Source organism: Chaetodon trifascialis, chromosome 7 (assembly GCF_039877785.1).
Source record: "Chaetodon trifascialis isolate fChaTrf1 chromosome 7, fChaTrf1.hap1, whole genome shotgun sequence".
Taxonomy (NCBI): Eukaryota; Metazoa; Chordata; class Actinopteri; order Chaetodontiformes; family Chaetodontidae; genus Chaetodon; species Chaetodon trifascialis.
In genome coordinates this window covers 28,276,901-28,296,332 of record NC_092062.1, presented here as the reverse complement: position 1 = coordinate 28,296,332, position 19,432 = coordinate 28,276,901, and the positions used below count along the sequence as shown (strand labels likewise).

Sequence of the window (19,432 nt, the reverse complement as noted above, 5' to 3'; positions counted from 1 at the left end):
GTGCTGCCTGTGATGCTCAGCGCCGTTGAAGCTGCCAGCCTGACTCTGAGTGGTGGAATTGATTGTCTGGCTGATTCCAGACCAGTGAGCTGTGAGACGCTGTCATTCCCCTCCTCCTCCTCCTCCTCCTCCTCCTCCTCCTCCTCCTCCTCCTCCTCTTCCTTTTCCTCATTTGGATTTACTGTCTTTCCCACTGTCACTGTTCATGTCCCGTTTCTCTGTCTCATGCCCCAGCTCCTCCTCCTCCTCCTCCTCCTCCTCCTCCTCCTCCTCCTCCCCCCTCCCTCCCATGTTCCCTGACATAGGTGTAGCCTTTGATGAGGTGAGAGGAGCCTCACACTGCTTGGTGTATGGTTGCTCACGGCCATTGACTTTTCTTGGGAGATGGAGTTGTTGCAGCCATAAAATGAGATAAACCGAGCTTGAAGGCTTGTGGGTCTTTCACTGTGTGTTTAGATGATATCATCAGTGTGAGACAGCGGTAATAAAAGTGAGGTCAGCTGCCACCGTGGGCTACTGCCCTGAAAGGTAGCGCAGTCCTGATAAGACGGCTGTCTCTTTTCATCTCTCCTCTTAAAGCTTCTGGTGTGTGATGAAGCTGACGTGTGGATGTCGGGTTTGAGCTTAAAAGGCGTCTAATAATTGGATGCATGCTCTACGTACGGAGACTGTTTGTCCCAGAGACAATGATAAAGTGTTTAATCTTCCCAAGAACAGCGAGCCACACAGGCATGATGGTGCCATTATCTCAGCGAGGCACCCTCGCCGAGAATCCTCACTCTTAGCCTTGATTTATATTTCCCTTTATCAGCATCGACCACTCAGATTGCAAAAATCATTCATTTTTAAAAGCAGGCCTCGCTGCTTTTGTTCTTGTTCAAGTGAAATTTGCCAAATGTACTTTTACGACACATTCCCGCGGTAGCTTTTCTCCCCCCGCTCCTCCTTATAATGTTGTTGGGGTAATGTGACAGGGATGGATCTTCTGGGTGACGGCTGTGTGATTGCCTCTGCTAACAAGGGATAAAAGCAGGGGAAGGATTTTCACCGCTATTTATCTTCCTTTGATCAATTCTCACCTACTCTGCCTTCCCGTGTTTTTATATTTCCAGACAGAAAGCTCTATTTTGGCACACTTGAAACTGCGACCTCTTCTTTTGTCAGGGCTAACTGAAATAACGGAGAGGCCTCCTCATTGCATCATAGTGAAATAAAAGATTTCACAACGAGCGAAGGCAGCAGTGATCAATGCGGGAACCTCGGTATCCAGTGTCTCCTCCCTTCAGAGCATGTAGAGTCCCTCATTTGAGTGAGCCAAACTTTGGAGATACGCCACTCATAATTCACTTTTCGTCGAGGGGGAATAAAAGTTCCGGTAGATTGATAATTCATGCAGGATGTCTTTCAAAATGGGAAGTGCGAAGAGTTTGAAATGCAAACGGTGCAGCAATCTAATTGGTACCACAGGGGAGATAGAGATCAAAGAACCGCCGTGTTAATAGAGAAGTCTCACTCTCTTTTTGTCCGCTGCTGAGTGAACGGACACAAAGCCACCGTGAAGTCCTCAAAGCGGTGGTCCTCCACTGAAGCATCCTCAGCAGCGGCACAGAAAAAGGCACCTATGCGGGGTTTGTGTGGTTTGGCTCTGTCGTTTTTAATCAGGCGAATGTGCAGGAAACCTATGCAGAGGTCTTTACATGTGTTGTCAGAGCGCTGTGGCTCTGACCCCTATAGGCCTTCTTTGCCCTTGTGCGCCATCCACTCGGACTGGCCGTTATAGTGTGTGCCAGATGGCCAGATGGCGATGCATTTATCTTTGCTTTGGGATGTATTATTTTTTCGCATTTACATTGGGAGTCCTCTCTGCCCCTTTCTTATGTGATGAGCCCCCACCCACCCCCACTACCTTACGCTCCATACGGTTTATTGGTGTTTATTTTGGTAATGAAGCTGCGGCACAGATCGTGATACGCTTCCAACTCACTCTTCAAGGTTAGTCGTGAGGTCAGCGTCCCGCGTTGCCATCTGAGCGACAAAAAGTCTAATTCTTGTTGTCATCTTGGCCGGCCGGCCGCGGCTCTGCTGACGTATGCTTTCTTTATGCCTCCCAGGGTTTATTCTGAGTGTTTTCTGCCTGCCGCACTCACAGCAGAATGAGGGTTTCCCCCAGAAAATCCTGTACACACTGTGATCAAAGTATTCATTAGTTATATTGGTAAGCATTCGTGCATATACATGTCGAGACACACTAAAAAACCCAATCTGATCAAAGCACTGCACGCAAACCTCTCAGCTCTGCGCTCTTCCCATCCCTTGAGTTTGTTTGTGCACCTGAGGGGATGCAGGGAGACCGGCAGACTTCACCAAATCGTGCTCTGCTTTGACCGAGAGCCCGAACTGAGAGCCGTCTCTCAGCTTTCGTCTGGTCTGAAAACTCTCGAGGCGACGAGAAAGACTCACCTTTTCTGTCTCCCATGTTCCTCCCTCCTCTGTGGTTCAGTATGTTGTGGCCAGCAGTGTTACATAAAGATTGAATTACATATTACTAGTTCCTTTATTTTGAAAGTAATAGGTTACCAGGCTGAACTAACTGCTGAAGCACGACTAGCGTTGTATGTAGCTACATGCTGCTGTTAGAGTATGGTTTGTATTTATAATATCCAACACATCTGTTTATTTCTTTCTCCTTTCTTTAGATATTTCTTACATATTCTCACATTGTCTCAGACATTTTTATTTCTTTTTCTATTTTTATTACTCTTGGGAGCGACTGCAGCTGACCCAGTTTCTCCTGGCGGATCAATAAAGTATTCTGATTCTGATGTTCCCTTACAAAAAAACAAATAAAAATATATACTGTTACATGCATTTGATGTCTTATCACCCCCAGTTATCTGCAAACAGTCATATATTACTCTGTGAAGGCGTTCCTCTCATCAGTGGTGGCTGGCCTGCGCCTCCCTTCGTGCCCTTGTGGGGGTCAGCAGTTCTGTGTGAATCGTGACTCAGGCAGCAAAGTATTCTGGGACGGATTATATCTGCTGTTTTCTCCGTTGTATCAGCTCTGTCCTCCGTTGTTTGAGCATCAGCGTAGACGACAGCGTGCAGCATTGGAACAGCGGTGACGTGCATGCAGATGAACCAGTTTGCAGGGGAGAACACTGATTTTACTTTGAAAACTGTGTCAGGGAAATACCTGTTCATGCTTTAGTAATTGCATATCGTTCCTCGCTGATGTTTTTAATTCCGCAGAAATTTTGGCTGCTGTCTTTTTCATTTTTCACGGGGCTTAGCGCTGCATGAGATTACGTGATGTTGATTTTAATTCTAATACGCGGTTGTGTCAAGTAGATGTCTTTCCCAGCTAATGAAATGACACAGCTGCCCTTTGTGCAGTGATTCCCACTCGGTGAAGTTAGAGCACTTTCTTTCCCACCTCTAAACATTCCTCGGGGATTGTCCTCCAGTCGATAAGTTGGCTGACTTCGGCTGCCGGGTCGGACTGGAGTCCCTTAAATAGAAAGGTGAAAATGGAAACACACAAAATAAAGAAAACAACAACAGTCAGCCTGCTTTCCCCTCTTGCTCTGCATTTCGCAGCGGTAGCCTCTGGGGGTATCCAATTATGACGCCCTTGAGGGAATGACAGTGCTTGGATTTCTGTCAATACAGGGTTCAGGTAGTGTTTCTCAATAACATTCTGAATTATTGATGACGCAGAGATTGAGAGGAGAAGGAGGGTAGTTAACATTCACTTTTATGTATGAAGAGGAGAACGAGAGATGAGGGAGATGAGGGCTGAGCACAATCGCTGCTCAGAATATTTTAAAGTGATCTGTTGGATTTGGTGACCTCGAACCACAGAAGACTGAAGGTGCGTCCAGACTGGCAGGAAGGCGAGGGAGCTACAGGCCTCTGAAGATGAGTCTAAATAATTAACAGGAAGCAGACGAATGAAGAGGACTCCACCTTCTTCCACTGATAGCCCTGTGGGCTTTTTTCGGCCATTGCAGACAGACATGAAGACGATGGATGACGCCTGCAGCGTTTTAGCTGATCGATCGGAGAACCGTCTCACTGTCTGAGTCCTGCATACATCCCTCTGTGTGAAGTCTGGCCAGCTCACTGTCTGTGGAAAGTAAGTCCTGAGAGTAGGCCTGGCTGGAGGCAGTGCGACGCTTCTCTGAGAAAGATACCCATGCACGAAGCAGTGGGCGTTCGCCAGCAGTTTCGATTTTTATCGACCGCTGGATGCTCCGTGAGAAACCAATATTTGCGCCCACAGCTGATGCACGTCATATCAATACGGTGTCGAAACCATTTTCCGAACTGTTGTTGGCTCTTGCTGTCAGCTTAGTTTTACTTTGACATCAATCCCTTAAAGATCTGCCTCGGAAACTGAAGTATGAACCCGCCTCTCATCTGTGGGGATTCTCCGATGAGGACGGAGTAGAATAGTCTGACATGGGGTGACAATCGATGGCCTCTGCGACAGGACAGCCTGTCACTTGTCTGAACTGTGTGGCCGCTGAGGTTAAAGTAACGTCCTCCTGGGAAGAGCCTGAGTGGCATTGATGGCAAGGAGAGTCCCAACCTCCCCTGACAGACACATCTCTTCCTGGATGCCATCTTGCCCTCTCAGCCATGGCACAATGCAGACGCCGAGAATGAGACTACATTATCCTGACACCAGGCAGTTGACATACTAATCCAAGAACTAAAGGACTACAGGGACCATCGATTTTCTATTCTGGGTAAAAAGCAAGAAGCCAGCCATCACTCCTCTTCGACCAGGGATGCTAATGGACTTTTTAAAATGTTGCCACAGAGATCCCCTGGAGTCATTCTGTTTTTGCCACTGCAGGACCTTTGAAATACACCGAAATCCCCAGCTCTTTTATCTGACATGTTTGTATTCAACAGCCCAGCTTAGATGTCTCGGCTGTGTCAAGTCTTTATACGCAGCATCTGCCTGGTCAGTGACAGGTACCACTGGAAGTCTAAACTCTGACATCTGAATTAAGAATGAAGGTAAAGTGATATATGACGGTATAAAGCTACTGATGTTGTTTGTGCCTGTGGATGCAGGAGTGTTGAACCTTTAGATGCAATGCCTTTTTCATCTTTAGTACACCGGGAAAAACAGTCATTGGAATAATGATCAGAAGGTTTGCAGCAGACTTTGACATTTGATGGCTGTTCTTGCTCTCAGTGTTCAAATCTGATCGTTTCATTCATCATTTCATGGATTTTATTAACTAAAAAAACCAAAGGCGCCGCCGGCAGCTGTAAAGGCACCGCATCATGATAAACTACAGTGATCTTTTAGAGGTGCTCTTAAAGGCATTCTTAATTGAGGCGAGGTTGTAACTACACTAGAATGAACTCATTTGCGCCACATGTACCACCCCCCAGAAAACTGGCCCATACAATCCACCTCTGTCCCGTGGGGGTTGTTCTCTCAATTATTGCCCAACGCTCCTTGATCCCAATTCCAATTTGCCGCGACAATGTCTACGTGGTTAGCCATTGGAAATCTAATTAGCAAAGTTTCTCCTGTCTGAGAGGGTTGAGTGCAGAGTTGAAATGACTGCTGGGTAAAGGAAAGAATGGCTGCAAACAGCTGATTCTTTTTGTGGGAAGAATATTGGTGGTCGGTATTCACTAACGGCTGAGGTGTACTCCTCAATATATTGTATTTTTTTAATCATCTGTTATGCTTGAATGACAGCTATGACTGTCAGCTCTGGGAAGGATGCGAGCGCGAAGGGAAAAGCAGCTCTGCAGGCCGTGATCTGCCGTGTGATTCATGTCATGGGACTGCAATGAGACCGGTGGTCTGATGGACCTCTCAAAGGGAGTGTGGGGAGGGACAATATGGCTCAGTCCTCTACAGGGAAACGTCTGTCCCATCACACACCAGTCATATCATGTGCTGTTTTTCCTCTTGTCACATTAAAATTCCCGTGTGGTTGTTCTGACAATAACAACAGAATCATCCGGCAGGTTTGCGCTGGTCTGGAAAGGCCAGACAACCTGACACCCTGTTATTTTGTCTAATGCAGATGGAAAATGAATTTGTAGTAGCAGTTTTTCATGTTTGAGCATGTGTTGTTATGCACGGCGCCTTTTAAAGGAAGAGTAATTGTTGTTCAGGTCAGCGAAGTAGTAAATGGAAACAGTGATGTAAGCTGATACCTCTGAGTGCACCACCATGCTCCATCTGTTGATTTGCATGAATTATATAGCATCATTACCCTTCCAGTATATTCTGCAACCACCTTTTTCTGCACCGCTCGTGTGCCTTTATTGATTAATGCTGTCTCTGTTACGTTAATGCAATTATAAAACTTAAACATTGTGTCCTTAAACATGCCTCACACTTACCATCTGGTTGCCACATTCTCGGTGTTATTATAGCAACCGGCACAGGAAGCTGTTTGGTAATGGCTGCTGACAGAAGAGGCTAATGTGGCTAATTGCCTCTGAAATTGCCGAGGAGGCGAGGGATATGCTTGCTCATTATGCTAGCCAGTGTGTACCACAAATATGTCAGAGCGGAGGAGAGCGGGGCTTAAAGATTTTCATAGCCAAGGGGCTGAGCGATTTTCAAGTGTGCAGAGGTGTGAGGTGAAAGTTATACTCTAATCTGCAGCTACCAACAGCAGGTGGATTAGCCTGACTACCAACGAAGCGCCGGCGAGGTCGAGGAATATTAGAGGGTGATGCTGCATTAGGCTTACGCTCGGCTGTTTAGTCCTGTGCAGCAGGTGTTGGCGGAAAATAGACGTCCCCACAGTGGACAGGTGCATGCTGTGCAGTGCGGCTGATTGAAGGTAAAACAGGATTTTAAGTGGGAGCTTCATCGCCAGCCACGCAGGAGCTTTGGAAGATGCTGACCTGCAAGAGTTTCTGCATGAATTCAAGCCAACCACCAAAGAGCAAAATAATTTTATTATTTAATCCCATTTCAGTATTGACGCAGCTGAAGGCCTCCAGTGACTCGGTGTTATCAATCTGCAGCGCTGTTGGTTAATCCAAATGCATGTCAGATAACCAGCGGAGCGCCCCAGAAACCCCTTTCCTCCAGAGAGGCCCAACTGCCAGTGTCTCCCAGATGGCTTAACAAGTCCAGTTCATTAAAAACAGAACGATGCGAGCCCTCCCATCCAAACCCCAGAACACAGAGGGCAAACATAAGACGGGATAAGCGGTGGCTTATTTCCCTTCGACAGCTGTCAGCTCACCAGTCGTCCACTCTCTCCTCAGAAAGTCGTTATCTGATTTGACGTAGGTTTAGGTTTAATTAAGAAAGCCCAGAATTCCAGAGGGGAGATGCGCCTGTTGACACATTTACATGGGAGGCAAACACGGGAGCTCGGAGGCAGCAGGTGCGTCTCCGCTGTGTCCGTCTGTGTCGGAAAGGTCAAACCAGAAAAGCAGCCATTTTACTCCAGTTGTCCTCTTGGGACAATGCCAGAGCTTGAACAGAGCTGAATCAGAGCCTTAACCTTTTGTTTGGGTAATGTCACTCAGATGCCTGGTGCATATTTGAGCCTAATTAAAATGTCAGGATTTTGCTGAATGCAGTTATTTACCAGCAGATCGATAAAGCAGAACAGAAACAGAAGTAGTGAGGCGCCTTAAAATGTAACTGGGACTGGGTGTCTAGATGTTTGTTTCCTCCTTTCTTTCCTCTACTTTGCTGCATAATGTCCCGTTTTAATGTGTTCACACAACTAATGGGATTAAACTAATAAGATTATCATTTACAGCAGGCGGTATCTTATGACAAACAAACAAAACAAAGACTCTGATGGAGCTGCTGTTCTTGTTTTTACTTCCCTGTAACCCTCAGCAAACTTCTAAATGCGTGTCTGTAGAGTGGATTTTTATTTTTCAGCGTGGTCTCACCGTGTCAATACCTGGGAAATAATTCAGGGAGCATTAATCTAGCTCTGAAGGTGAGGATGATACTCTGACACTGTCACTGTCAAAGGGTTTGACTGAGGGCTCATTAAATGCTTTTTGCATCGTCACAGACCTTTACTCTGACTCCTCTCTGGGAAATGGCTGAGGGCCACGGCAGGTCTGACGAACCGGTTCTGCAGCAGGAGCTTGTTTTTGTGTTTCACACTGATGGCGTGTTCGCCTGCATGTGTCTGTTTGTGTTCTCTAAGTGTTATAATGAGATGACAATCAATTCTCGAATCCTGAATTTGAACCGGCCTCGAGGCAAACCCCCCTCGTCATCAGGTGTTCCCTCGTAGCTCAAATGCGCTCTGTTACCTGCAGTAGCTGCTCTGAAGTTGGCTCAGGCTGATGATGAAGCCATCAGCACTGCATGGCGTGTCTCCGCTTGTGAGTCTTTTTGCATAAGCTCTTGTTCTCACGATGGTTGTCTTGTTTTGCATCATCATCATCATCATCACCACACTCTGCTGGCGCCGAGGTTGTTAATAAATGATCTCTGCTTCCTTCCTTCCTCGATGGCTGTCTGCACACGTTCACGTCAGGAGTGAGCTAGCTGTGTACATTGTTTGTTACGTGGGTCTCTTGCAGCTGTTTTGCGGGTAATTTAAGCGTCGACACGACCAAAGTTTTCAACATTTTTGACATTTTAAGGATTTTTCATGGATTTGTCTCTCGCAGCGATACCCCTATAAAATAATCCTGTCCTCCTTGGCAGGGAAAAAACATCCAAATCATGCCGTATGAGGCTAATCCATCAGGTATATTGTCCTCATACATCGCCTCAGGCAGTCCACACAAGCTGTTGTAACTCACAAAGTAAACACAGGCAGACACCCGCCCACTCCCCTCGATTTATGGCATCGTGATCATCGCTTGACCTCGTTGCTGAACGCAGCCTTCTCCTCTGCGTTTAAATGAAACAGACTGTTATCAATATTGATGACAGTTCACGTCTCTGTTGGCTTAATTTTCTGCTCCCACTTGTGGCCAAAGTCGCACTGCCGAGCGACACAGTACGTAAACTTGGGGAGGCTCGGGCCCGCCCTCAGATATCAAACAAACGTGGAAATTAACATTTGTGCACATCCTCAGGCTCGTGCACGGCGACCAGAGCTGTTAATTACTCCCACGCAGACTTTAATCTTTTTTCTGGGAGAGCTGTTCTCGAGACTCTTCTGTCAAACAACTGAAGACGGTAATCTGTGACTGAACCCGTGCAGGTGGCTGAGCTCGCAGCACCTCTTCGTCAGAGGCCGTCTTCGCTGTTTTTTGTTTGTTTTGTTCTGCGTTTCTCTGGGATCACTTGTGAAAGACGCTCTGTGGTATTGTTACATCTTTATCTTTGACTTTTCAGTTAATGAAGTTTGTTTTCATCGGCGGCGCTCTTTGTCTCTGTGCAGTCGCTCCTGTAATTATGCCTTTTGCCTCTAATATGTCAGAAGGAGTGAATCACTTCCTGTTTCCAGCTTTCACCTGAAGCCATGTACCGTGTACATCTGCGGTTTGGGCACCAGATGTCTAGAACAACAGATACAGCAAATATAAGAGCTATCATAGAACATTAGCATTTTTCTGTCATGATACGTCTCCATGTGGAGTTTGGTGCAATTTCATTTGACTTTTTGCCAGTTTTTGTACATGTATGAATACTATTTTATGTATTTCTGAACCACTTATTATGTCAAGGAGGATCAGGGAGGCTGTAACCTGGTCGCCGTGCTAGCATAGGGCTAACATATCGAGACAAGTGACAAGACAAGTGCTCTTATTATGGCGATCTTTTAGCATATGTTTTATCTCTTGGTGTATGTATGTGTTGTGTGTAATGTTATGGGATATGCGCAGTACTGTTGTGTAATTGTTGTTGAGATGGTATGCCTGGTGATGTATTGTTTGTTGTCATTGTGGCTGTCAAGGCATTTATGGCACAGTTGCTGAGTCCAAGACAAATTGTATTGTACAACCAGCCACATGATATCACACTACAGACTGTTTCCAGTCTTTTGACTGTGAGTAACCGCTAACCTCAGACCTCCATGCAGTTGTCTTAAAGTTGCTGTTTAAATACACACACGCAGGCCTTTAACCTGAGTAGTCAATGCTACCATCAGGGCCCGGTGTCACGGCGGGTGGAGTGAGATGTTCTCCGCGGTGTAGTTGAAGGTTGAACTGTGCTAAGTCACCTGTGAAAGACACTGGTTGGTGGTAAATGAGGCCGGTGTTCTGGTGGTCAGGGCCCCAGCGTCCTGCCGGCTTCCGTCCTCGTCTCTTTTTCTTTGTCTGGCTCGATCTGCCTCTTTTTTTTTTTTTTACGTGTGTGTCTTCACTCGCATCTCGGCAGTTCAGCGGACCCTCAATCACATCGCCGCATTGACATGAGGCATCGCATGCTAATAAGAACTTAGCCGCCACCTTTAAACATCGCTGCTGTCTTGGTTCAGTCAGAAATTGTTTCAGCTGATTCATTATCATTTAGAAGTATCTTGATGTACTAATCCAATACATTATGAGATAACATACTTCAGCTTGCAGCGTCAGCTCATGCTAACCATCCTGACCCTGATGACCTCGTCTCGTTTTAGGTGGGAGGTGAATCTGCTGTGGGCCATGTGTTTCTGGTGAGGTCTCATCTTCTGCCAAAATGAGGCTGACGCCCGGCTCGCCTCGACCCGTCCTGCCAGCCATCCTGGCTTTCACCTTAGCCGCCTTCTTACCTCAGCTGTCCTCAGGAGCCACGCCGTTCCCCCAAGACCTGGAGCCAATCAGCATCGTGGGCAGCGAATGTAAGTTCAGTGTGCCGTGCTGCCATGGTGATCGTGTTTGGAGGAGTGGATGTGAAGTAAACCGCTGAGGCTCTGTATCTCATCACCGGGGAGCTCAGCTTAGAGACGTGGATGTGCTTTAGGGCATGTTCGCAGCAAGCAAATTTACTTTATTCAGCTGCTGGCATTTTAATTCCTTTGGTTCAGTTTTGTTGCCTGAGTGTGAAAAAAGGGTCTGATTAAAAGAACTGGACTTAGAAATGAACTTTTCCTTGTTTTCACAGTACAGGAAGAAGAATTTAGGCACATAGCTGCGACCTGTAACTCTCTGGAAACAATAACTCTAAATGTAAATGAATAAAGACAAAAGACGCAGTGAACTTACATCTGAGGTAAGGCTGGGCCATGTGGATGCAGTCAGTGTCAGTGTCAGGATGCTTTCACTCCAACGGCATGAAAACTGATAATTAATTAAACTCTGGAGTCATCAAATAGCCAGCAGGTCGACGAGGCGCTGACCCTGCACGGTGACCGTCACCAAGACACAGAGGTCACCTTTCAGTGCGTTTGACTTCGTTTACACCTGTTGTTTTGCTTATTATGAACTAAAAAGGCAACTGTGGATCATTATTTTCTTTGGCCTCAAACACTGATTTATGCCACAGTAAGGTAAATATTAGCTAAATCACATAGAAAACATTTTCACTCATGTGAAACACGAACATCGGTAACACAGCTAAAAAGGCTCCCAGTCCAACATGAGGCTGCAGCTTTAGAAAGCGAGGCCTCGGACTTCAGGTTTTGACCCAGGAGGATCTCAGACATCTGCGCTACTCTCAAGACACCGCTCCATCGGACCACCCTGGGGACCCATCAGTGGCACCCAATCACTGGGGAGGTCCACAGAAGAGGTCCAGGCTACTAAATGTAATGGCCCATAATTGATTTAAGAGGTGGCTGAGACCATGGCCCGCACACTGTAATTGATCTATCTGGAAGAGAGTAACGCAACCATTAGCAGAAATAGCTGCGCTAATAGTGCTATATGTGGAGCTCCGTCCCAGGTGTAATGAGAGCAATTTGTCACCTCTGCTTCCAGCAGGTGACAGTGTGGCACAAGGTCCCTCACAACTGGGCGAGACGTCCATTATGAATCGTAGCACTTCATCAAGCTGAAGTCCATGAAATCATACCCGAGTCGCTGCTTCTTTTGGGCCGCGGGCAGGCGACTCAGCTCAGCGTCTTGTCTTTTTATGACGGACAGCGTGCTGAGGAGGTCGGACCAGTTTGGGTTTTTGGATTCACGTGAAGAAATGTTTACTCTGCAGCTGCTTATAGGTGACGCTGCTGCCGTATTCCACCTTAGGTATCAAATATTCCCTCTTTTCCCCAGAATTGAACTCTCAGCAGGATGCATACGCTTCATAAACCGTGTTCTGATCAACCAGTGTGGCGTGGAGGGTAAAGTTAGACCAGCCGAGGACTGTATCAGACAATTTCGCTCAACATGAACTCTTGATTTGGATAACAGGACTCTAAAACTCTCCACCGATGCCAACACGCCTGGAACTCTCCTGAAAGTCTTTGCCTCTTTTGGGAAGTTTATAACAGGGTGCAGGTGGATTTGTGAATATTCACTGTATGAAGAGGCTTTTTCAGTAGCTTCTTCTGTAAATTAGCATGTTGCTCTCACCCTAACACAAATGCAGGAGGCCTGCGTTGGTGTTAAGTTTTTAGTAGAAGCACAGGTGATCCAGGAAGTCCAGCTTGAGCAAAGCAGCTGCTCTTAAAGTGCCAGAACACAGTAGTTTAAAACACTACGAGAAATGAATGAACTGTGGAAATCTACCAAGAGGCGGTCGTATTTCATCTCAATCTCCAGAATCTGACTTGCACACATTAGCCAACAAATTGCTGGATGACCTTGTATTCAGACCTGCAGCGATTTATTGCTGTTATTCATTAATCTTCCAATAACCAAAAAAACCTGAAAATATTCAGTTTACCATCATTTTAAAACGAGGAAAGGAAGCAAATTCTCACATTTGTGAAGATAAACCATCTAATTTTGGTTGAAAAATAACCTAAAGAGTTGTTTGATTATCAAAATAGATGCTAACTATTGTGGCTAACTAATGAATACACTAATCATTGCGTTGCTCTTATGGTAAATGATGAGCAAGGTAAACACTGTTGTCCGGAGCATTCGTTCAGGATGCATCTTATTCCAAAGCGGCGGCTCATTAAAATGAATGACGAGCCTCATTTTTCTGATGCAGCGCCAGCGTTGGTCTGCCTGCAGCCCGAGGATGGAGGATTGAGTCTGTGGCCAGCAGTACGTGTCCTCCCACAGGCAGCGATCTTAAATAACTCTGGACGCCATCACCTGCTCCTGGATCTCACCCTGAGCTGCGCCCCCCCGCTGCCCCCCCAAACTTTAGAGGATGTGAAAGTGCCGAAGAGTAATTAGAAATCCTCATTTGCCGGGGGGGAGGACAGCAAGGCGGGCCGCCGAGCCACTGGGAGTCTCCTCACTAGACAGCACAGCGAGGACCAGCGCTCAGCCAGACATTAGGCATTTAAATCTTTAAACAGTCGATTCGAGACCGGCGGTTAGGGGAATGTACGGCTCCCTGCAGAGAGACTAATTTCAGATTGTGGTGTATTTCTAGCGGGGATTGCTAATTCAGCAGCAGCCCAGGTCAGATGGGAGGCTGGAGGGCACTTAAAGAGTGCTTTACAGATCCGGACTGCCGTGGCCTTGAGCCGAGTCTTTGCTCGGTTTAAAAAAGGGAAGCGGCGGGGGAAGTCTTTGTGATGTGGAAGACAGCCTGGTGTCAGTATTGAGCCGGCCAATTTCATTTCTGCCTGGAGCATCCTTTTTTTTTTTTTTTTTCATTTTATTGAACATTTGAAAGGCACGTCCGTGTACTGACTAGCTGTCATTCTGTTATTTAAAGGACTGGACACCATCTCCCTTTGTTTAGACTGATTGTTCCCTCGAGTGACTCAGTCTACTGTTTGAGTAGAAAAAGGCAGGATGGAATTAAAATGCACAAGAGGAAGAAGGAGAAACGAAGCTCGGCTGATTTTCTATCACCCCCTCCCACATCCCACAGTTCAGGCTTTGTGTTGCTGCGTGCACGCACACCTTCATTCGTGCACGAATGCACCTGTTCTGTATTGAATGGCGTCCTTAATGTACACCGCCGGCGGTAACAGACGTCATGTGATGCGTAACAGGCTGGTTTAGTCGGGTGAAGGAGTTTGTGACCATAATAAGTTGCTCTTCTCGGACTTCAGAGACAGACGAGTGCTGTTTCAATGCGCGTTGACCAGAAGGACAGATTTTCCAGTGAGACGGTTTTGATTGGTGTCCTTGTCCTCACTTGTCCTCAGATGCGTCTGCTAAGAAATGTTTACGCCGAGCGCTTTATTTAAATCACGCTGACTCCTGTGACTTGACCAGCTAATTTGCAACTTCGGATGCTATTTTTTCCCCGCGCTCGTCCACCTCCACAGGCGCACATTAGCATACAGTGCAGTGCTCTGGATTTTCAGAACAATAGGCCAAATTGCAACCTTGGCTTCGTGTCCCTTAAACCGCAGAGATGTCGTGTTTTTCCAAACCGCTGATTTGTTGTGGTTGAATCTGGGCCGTCGTTGTCCCTCTGTCTCTTTAGAAGTGTGAGACAAACCACACTGACATGACAGCTACCAGTGGACTCATGTTTCAGAGTAAACATCTGGCTAATATGTGCACTGTTTTGTTAGCTGGTGTCTTTCAGTGTTATGAGTGAACATTTTCCTTTTCCCACGCAGCCTCCCACCTCTACCCCGGCTTCCAGGGACTCATGTCGGACAATGACACCGTCCGCCTGGGCCTGGACTTCCAGAGGATGCTGAGGATCAACCACATGCTCTACGTCGCTGCCCGGTCAGTCAACACCACTCACCTCAAAGGAGCTGTTGTTGCTCTGTTTGCGTAGTCCACTGAGGGTCCAATGACACATTTTCCACTCTAAGTTATGATCACGAGCTCCCCGAACCAAAAACTTCATCCATTGAGATCTTAAGTAGCTTCATCAGCAGCCAGAAACCTCCTGAAGTGTCCGTTTGATTATATGAAACAATGAATTGGGAGGAAAATGTGCCGTCACAAAAGCAGGAAGGTAAAACAAAGTCTGGGAGAGACGGCGTTTGAATGAGAGACGAGGCCTTGAAGGCACTGATGAACCTGAAAGGCTCTGTGGCAACGCTCTCCCTTTCTTGCTGCTGCTGGTCAAACCTGAAGTACCCAAACCTTTTTTACTGCGGAGGCGGCGCCTCCTCTCACGTTTCCAGTTTTTGTAGTGCGTCTCAGCATAATTGCACTTGCTCCCCTCTCGATCAAGACGCCGAAGGTTAATTATCTAAAAAGTTCGAGGTCGCACCTCCTCCGCCTATTTTCATTCAGCAAAATAAATTCTGCTCCGGTTTTTTGGCTCGGGCTCAGACTGCGGCGCGCTCGCTGCCAAGAAGCCCATTCAGAAAGGTGTGGAGATTCGTAATGTTACTAAATGGACTTAATGTTTTCCACAGCTGCGTACAACAAAGTGCACGCCTCACTTCACAGAGTGATTCGTGTGGGTTGAGTCGATAGTTGGGAAACTTTTGCAAGGTTATGAAGTTGAAAAGCAGCACAAACATTGTCTGTTAATCCAGCTTCCTATTGAGGGGAATAGATGCTATTTTGGAAAGCAGGGTTTGGTTTATGGAGCTTTGCATTCAGAAAAACATCATGGCTGACACAAAGCATGTGGAGAGGCGCTTCCCACTAACGGTGCCTCCGCTCTCCGTCTCTTGCAGGGACCATGTGTTTGCCATCAATCTTGCTGCTTCATCCGGGCAGATAATCCCACAGCAGGTAGGAAAGTCTGTCCACAATCACTGTTCAAAGTCCCAGAATGATGCATGTGCAGAGTTTGACACCAGAAGGCTGTTTTCACATTCATCTGCTGAAAGTGAAAGTTTCTCTGTGCCCGCTGAAAGTCCAGGTTTCAACAGATGGACCGATATCAGGTGATTTATGACATCACAAACAGTCTGGAAGTCAGTCCTGGTCCAGTATTCAGCTGCCGGTCGACCACACACACCAACACACCGGGTTTTAGGATTCTGTGGTCGTTAAATATACTCGTTCACATAACTGAGGATGAGGTTTTGATTGTCACACACCGGCCTGGGATACCTGCTCTAAGGTGCGCCAGGCAGTGCTCTTCAGTCAGCATTCAGCTCTTGTTTTTGTGAACCGTGCTGTGTTTTCACAGGAGGAACTCTCAGATTTGTGTATCTCATTATTTCCCCTCCTACCCTTCACCTGACTTTTCATTCAAGTATTCAGCAATCTCTCCTCAGACGTATATCCAATACGAGCCGAGCGAGGCTCTTGAGGCTTTCGAAGTGCCACGCTCGCTCCTATCTGAATCTCATTTGTCAAACATGATTGCCTGGACTTTTGTTTGCTCGTATTTAGATTTGTGCTAAACACGGACATTGGTTGTGATGAGGCCACCGCCCCGCGTCGAGGAGAGCTGAGGTATTGATTTGGGTGTCGACTGCGGCCCAAAGAAATGAGAACTTCGGAGCACTACGGCGTCGCTCCATCTGTTCTCGGTTTTGTCATTTGAGAAGTTAGATATTGAATGTTTGTACGTGATGCTGCCTCCAGTGTGACAGCAGGAGCTGAGTGGGAGAGTATTGAGGACCGTCCCCGTACTGTCCCCCTCCTCATGCTGCGATCCATCAGAGCTGCATCGTTAGTCTGTGACTGACTCGTATCACCTGAACGCAGAGCCTCCTCTTCATCGCGGAGCCGCTCCTTCACTTTAAAGCAGCTCTTCATTTTTCACACCAGGCACTCATTCGCATTCTGCCCTTCGCTGATCTCCCCAGGCCTGGATGGCCATAAGTAATTATTAGTAAACCAAATCGAGCGTGGACAAGGCAGGGACGATTAGCATAACGCTGACTGCAGCTGAACGCGGTTGGATCTTCACAAAGTCGTGCCGGAGATGTTCCACGCGTGGACCCGGAGGAAGAGTGCCGTCTTGAGAACGATCAGGAATCAGATACAGCTCAGAAAATGATTGATAAGCTGCTCCTCACTCTTCTTCTGAGCTTACTCAGAGTGTTTTGTGGTTAGATTTTCTCATATTTTCTCAAAAAGTGACAGATGAAAGGCCTGAAACCTTGTAGTGCTGAAGATATCTCCTCTTCAAGGATGAGGCTTTTTCTTATGGTTAAGAAATGACTTGAAAAGACTGAATTGATCTTATTAACGAGTGCTTTCACTGACTGACCGGTTCCTCCGTGACCTCGATCGCAGCGGCTGTTTTCTTTGAGGAGAGCTGCTGGAAAAGCTCATTTATGTATTAGTCCATCGCTGAAAATTGTCCCCATTAATTACCTCTGCTCGAATAATATTTGTCCATGTTTAAGAAGCGTTTCTGTGGAGGTATGTCTGCAGAAAGAGCCAATGGGCTTTGGGGCTAAATGCCACAGAAACGATAGAATAATCAGGAAATATGGAGAGTGTGACTAACTCATTGTTGGCTGTGGCCTTTTCCAGGGATTTCTTGATAATGAGAAAAGTATAGAATAACGCCAGCTGTAATCCTTTAATGCATTCATCACACTGCGCGCAGTGGAAATGAAACAGTGGAGGCCCTCCATCGCTCGGGTGCTTGTCCTTTCCACTTCAAGGGCCAGGTTTCCTGTTTTCCCAGCAGGAAGATTGCGTTCACCTGTTGGAAGCAGTTTCTGATTTGACTGCCGGACTGAAAGCTCTCTGACAGAATGAGACCGAGAGAACAAGAGGCCCCTCCGACAAATTGTGTTTCAGGGACTTATGGTCCAAGTGGAGTGACCCCTCGGCTCCAATAGGCCTTTCAGCACAGGTGTTATAAGGTAAGCTGTGGAGGAAATGTACACGTCTCTCCAGCTTTTTCTCTTTTGTGACAAGTTTTTTCATTCGGTGGAGACAAGGACGTACAGCAAAATAAAGATAAAGATTAGAAGGTGTTCATAGAGCGAATGCACACGCAGCAATTAAACATCTCGTGTATTCATATCAAAGTCCGCGCAGACATCTTGGTCTAACGAGTGCACAAACTCAGTGACGAGAAAGTAATTAAAGATCTGCATTTTCCTCAAAGTTGGAGTTTAATTAACTGTTATGCATTTAAAATGATTGTAATGTTTGCCAGAGAACAAAGGTGCGCCGTCTGAATTAAAGCGTACAGGTGAGGCTTTGAGTCGAGTCGACGCTGAAAAGCGGCCGAAAACCGAAACCAGTTTGAGGCATAATGGTTCAAAACCAGTCAGGAGTGCAGCCAGAAAGACGGCAGATCCCAAACCTGCTGCACGGAGAGGCCATCCCATAATACCAAAGCAAAGCTGCTCAGACGCCGTTAGCAGCTGCTGACGTCTGAATGGCTCGAAACAGAAGCGTGCACGCCACCAGCAGCATCGTGGTGCATTTGAGGAAATCCGGAAAGGCAGATGATCCGACGGAGGCCGGAAGCACGTTAAGCCCTCAGCTGGCAGAGCGCGTTCACAGGTTGATGTTAACCGGATGACTAGCACTGATACAGGAAGTGTGTGTTGTTGTGCGTGACGACGGAGGGCGGGGCTTTTGGCTGTCAGGTTAATTGGGGCTAATTGGCTGCTCTTTATGTACAATGAGGAAGTAACGGCAACATGCTCTGCAGTGTGTTCCCAGAGATCCGGACTTATCTCGCACAGTGCTTTTTATCACTGAGGAACCGCGGCGTTGAGCTGCCCGCCGCTGAGCAGCGCGAGCCGCCGCCGCCGCCGCCCCAGGCATCCCTGATATTTCTGTTTGTTTTTCTTCGTGACAGCTTATTGAAGTTAATGAGATTTTCATCACAGCTGTCTGGTAATAGCACTTGAACGATTGGGAGCAACAAAAAGCCGGGATGGTGAGAAACAGCTTGTCTTTGAGCTGACAGTCGGCTGTCTGTTCATCTTTCAGAAGCTGACTTGGAAGACGAAGGATGTGGAGAAGTGCACCGTGAGAGGGAAGAACAGCGTGAGTATGCTCTCCCAGACACACACATCCTGCTCGCTCTGTTTTCGCTTTTTGGTTTTATTTCTGACTCCTTTGGCTCGCCTCCTTTGCCCCTGCCTCCGTTTCCTGCACGGCGAAGTTTTGTAATAAGCAAAGGTGTGCGGGTAGCTTATCAGCATCAGTGGCGCATCCATCAGGAGACGACAGACCGGGGCTTTCGGCGTCGCGTTTTCCTCCCACAGCTACGGTGAAACCACAAGAATCAGCCTGGGGATTGCGATAATGACTGTAAAACAGGACGAGGTTGTGTGTGTGTGTCAGCCTGTGAAATGCTCTGTCTCCCTGCTGCAGCTCCTGCTCTCTCTCTGTCGTCGGCGTACCACAAGCCGGCGTGGACTTTGTCCCTAATGCACAGTAACATCAAGCTGTTCTCCCCCTGACAGGATGAATGTTACAACTACATCAAGGTGCTCGTGCCGCGCAATGACGAGACGCTTTTCGCCTGCGGCACCAACGCCTTCAACCCCACCTGCCGTAACTATAAGGTAAGATACTGCGCTGCTGTGCGCCGCCCCCCTGGCCTCAATTACAGATAAGAAACGCTGCTCCAGCTGTTGTGAGGTGT

At 47.2% G+C, this 19,432-nt stretch overlaps 1 protein-coding gene across 3 annotated transcripts in view; it reads left to right on the top strand.

Moving 5' to 3' along the window:
- The window catches only part of sema6cb (semaphorin 6Cb), a 138,602-nt gene that overhangs the window by 70,252 nt on the left and 48,918 nt on the right, over positions 1-19,432 (top strand). For all 3 annotated transcript variants that reach the window (XM_070965545.1, XM_070965547.1, XM_070965546.1), the window contains exons 4-8: positions 10,557-10,757; positions 14,559-14,673; positions 15,585-15,642; positions 18,772-18,828; positions 19,251-19,352. In XM_070965545.1, the coding sequence (XP_070821646.1) occupies positions 10,616-10,757; positions 14,559-14,673; positions 15,585-15,642; positions 18,772-18,828; positions 19,251-19,352 (474 nt within the window). In that variant the 5' untranslated portion in view covers positions 10,557-10,615. The remainder of the gene's footprint in view (positions 1-10,556; positions 10,758-14,558; positions 14,674-15,584; positions 15,643-18,771; positions 18,829-19,250; positions 19,353-19,432) is intronic.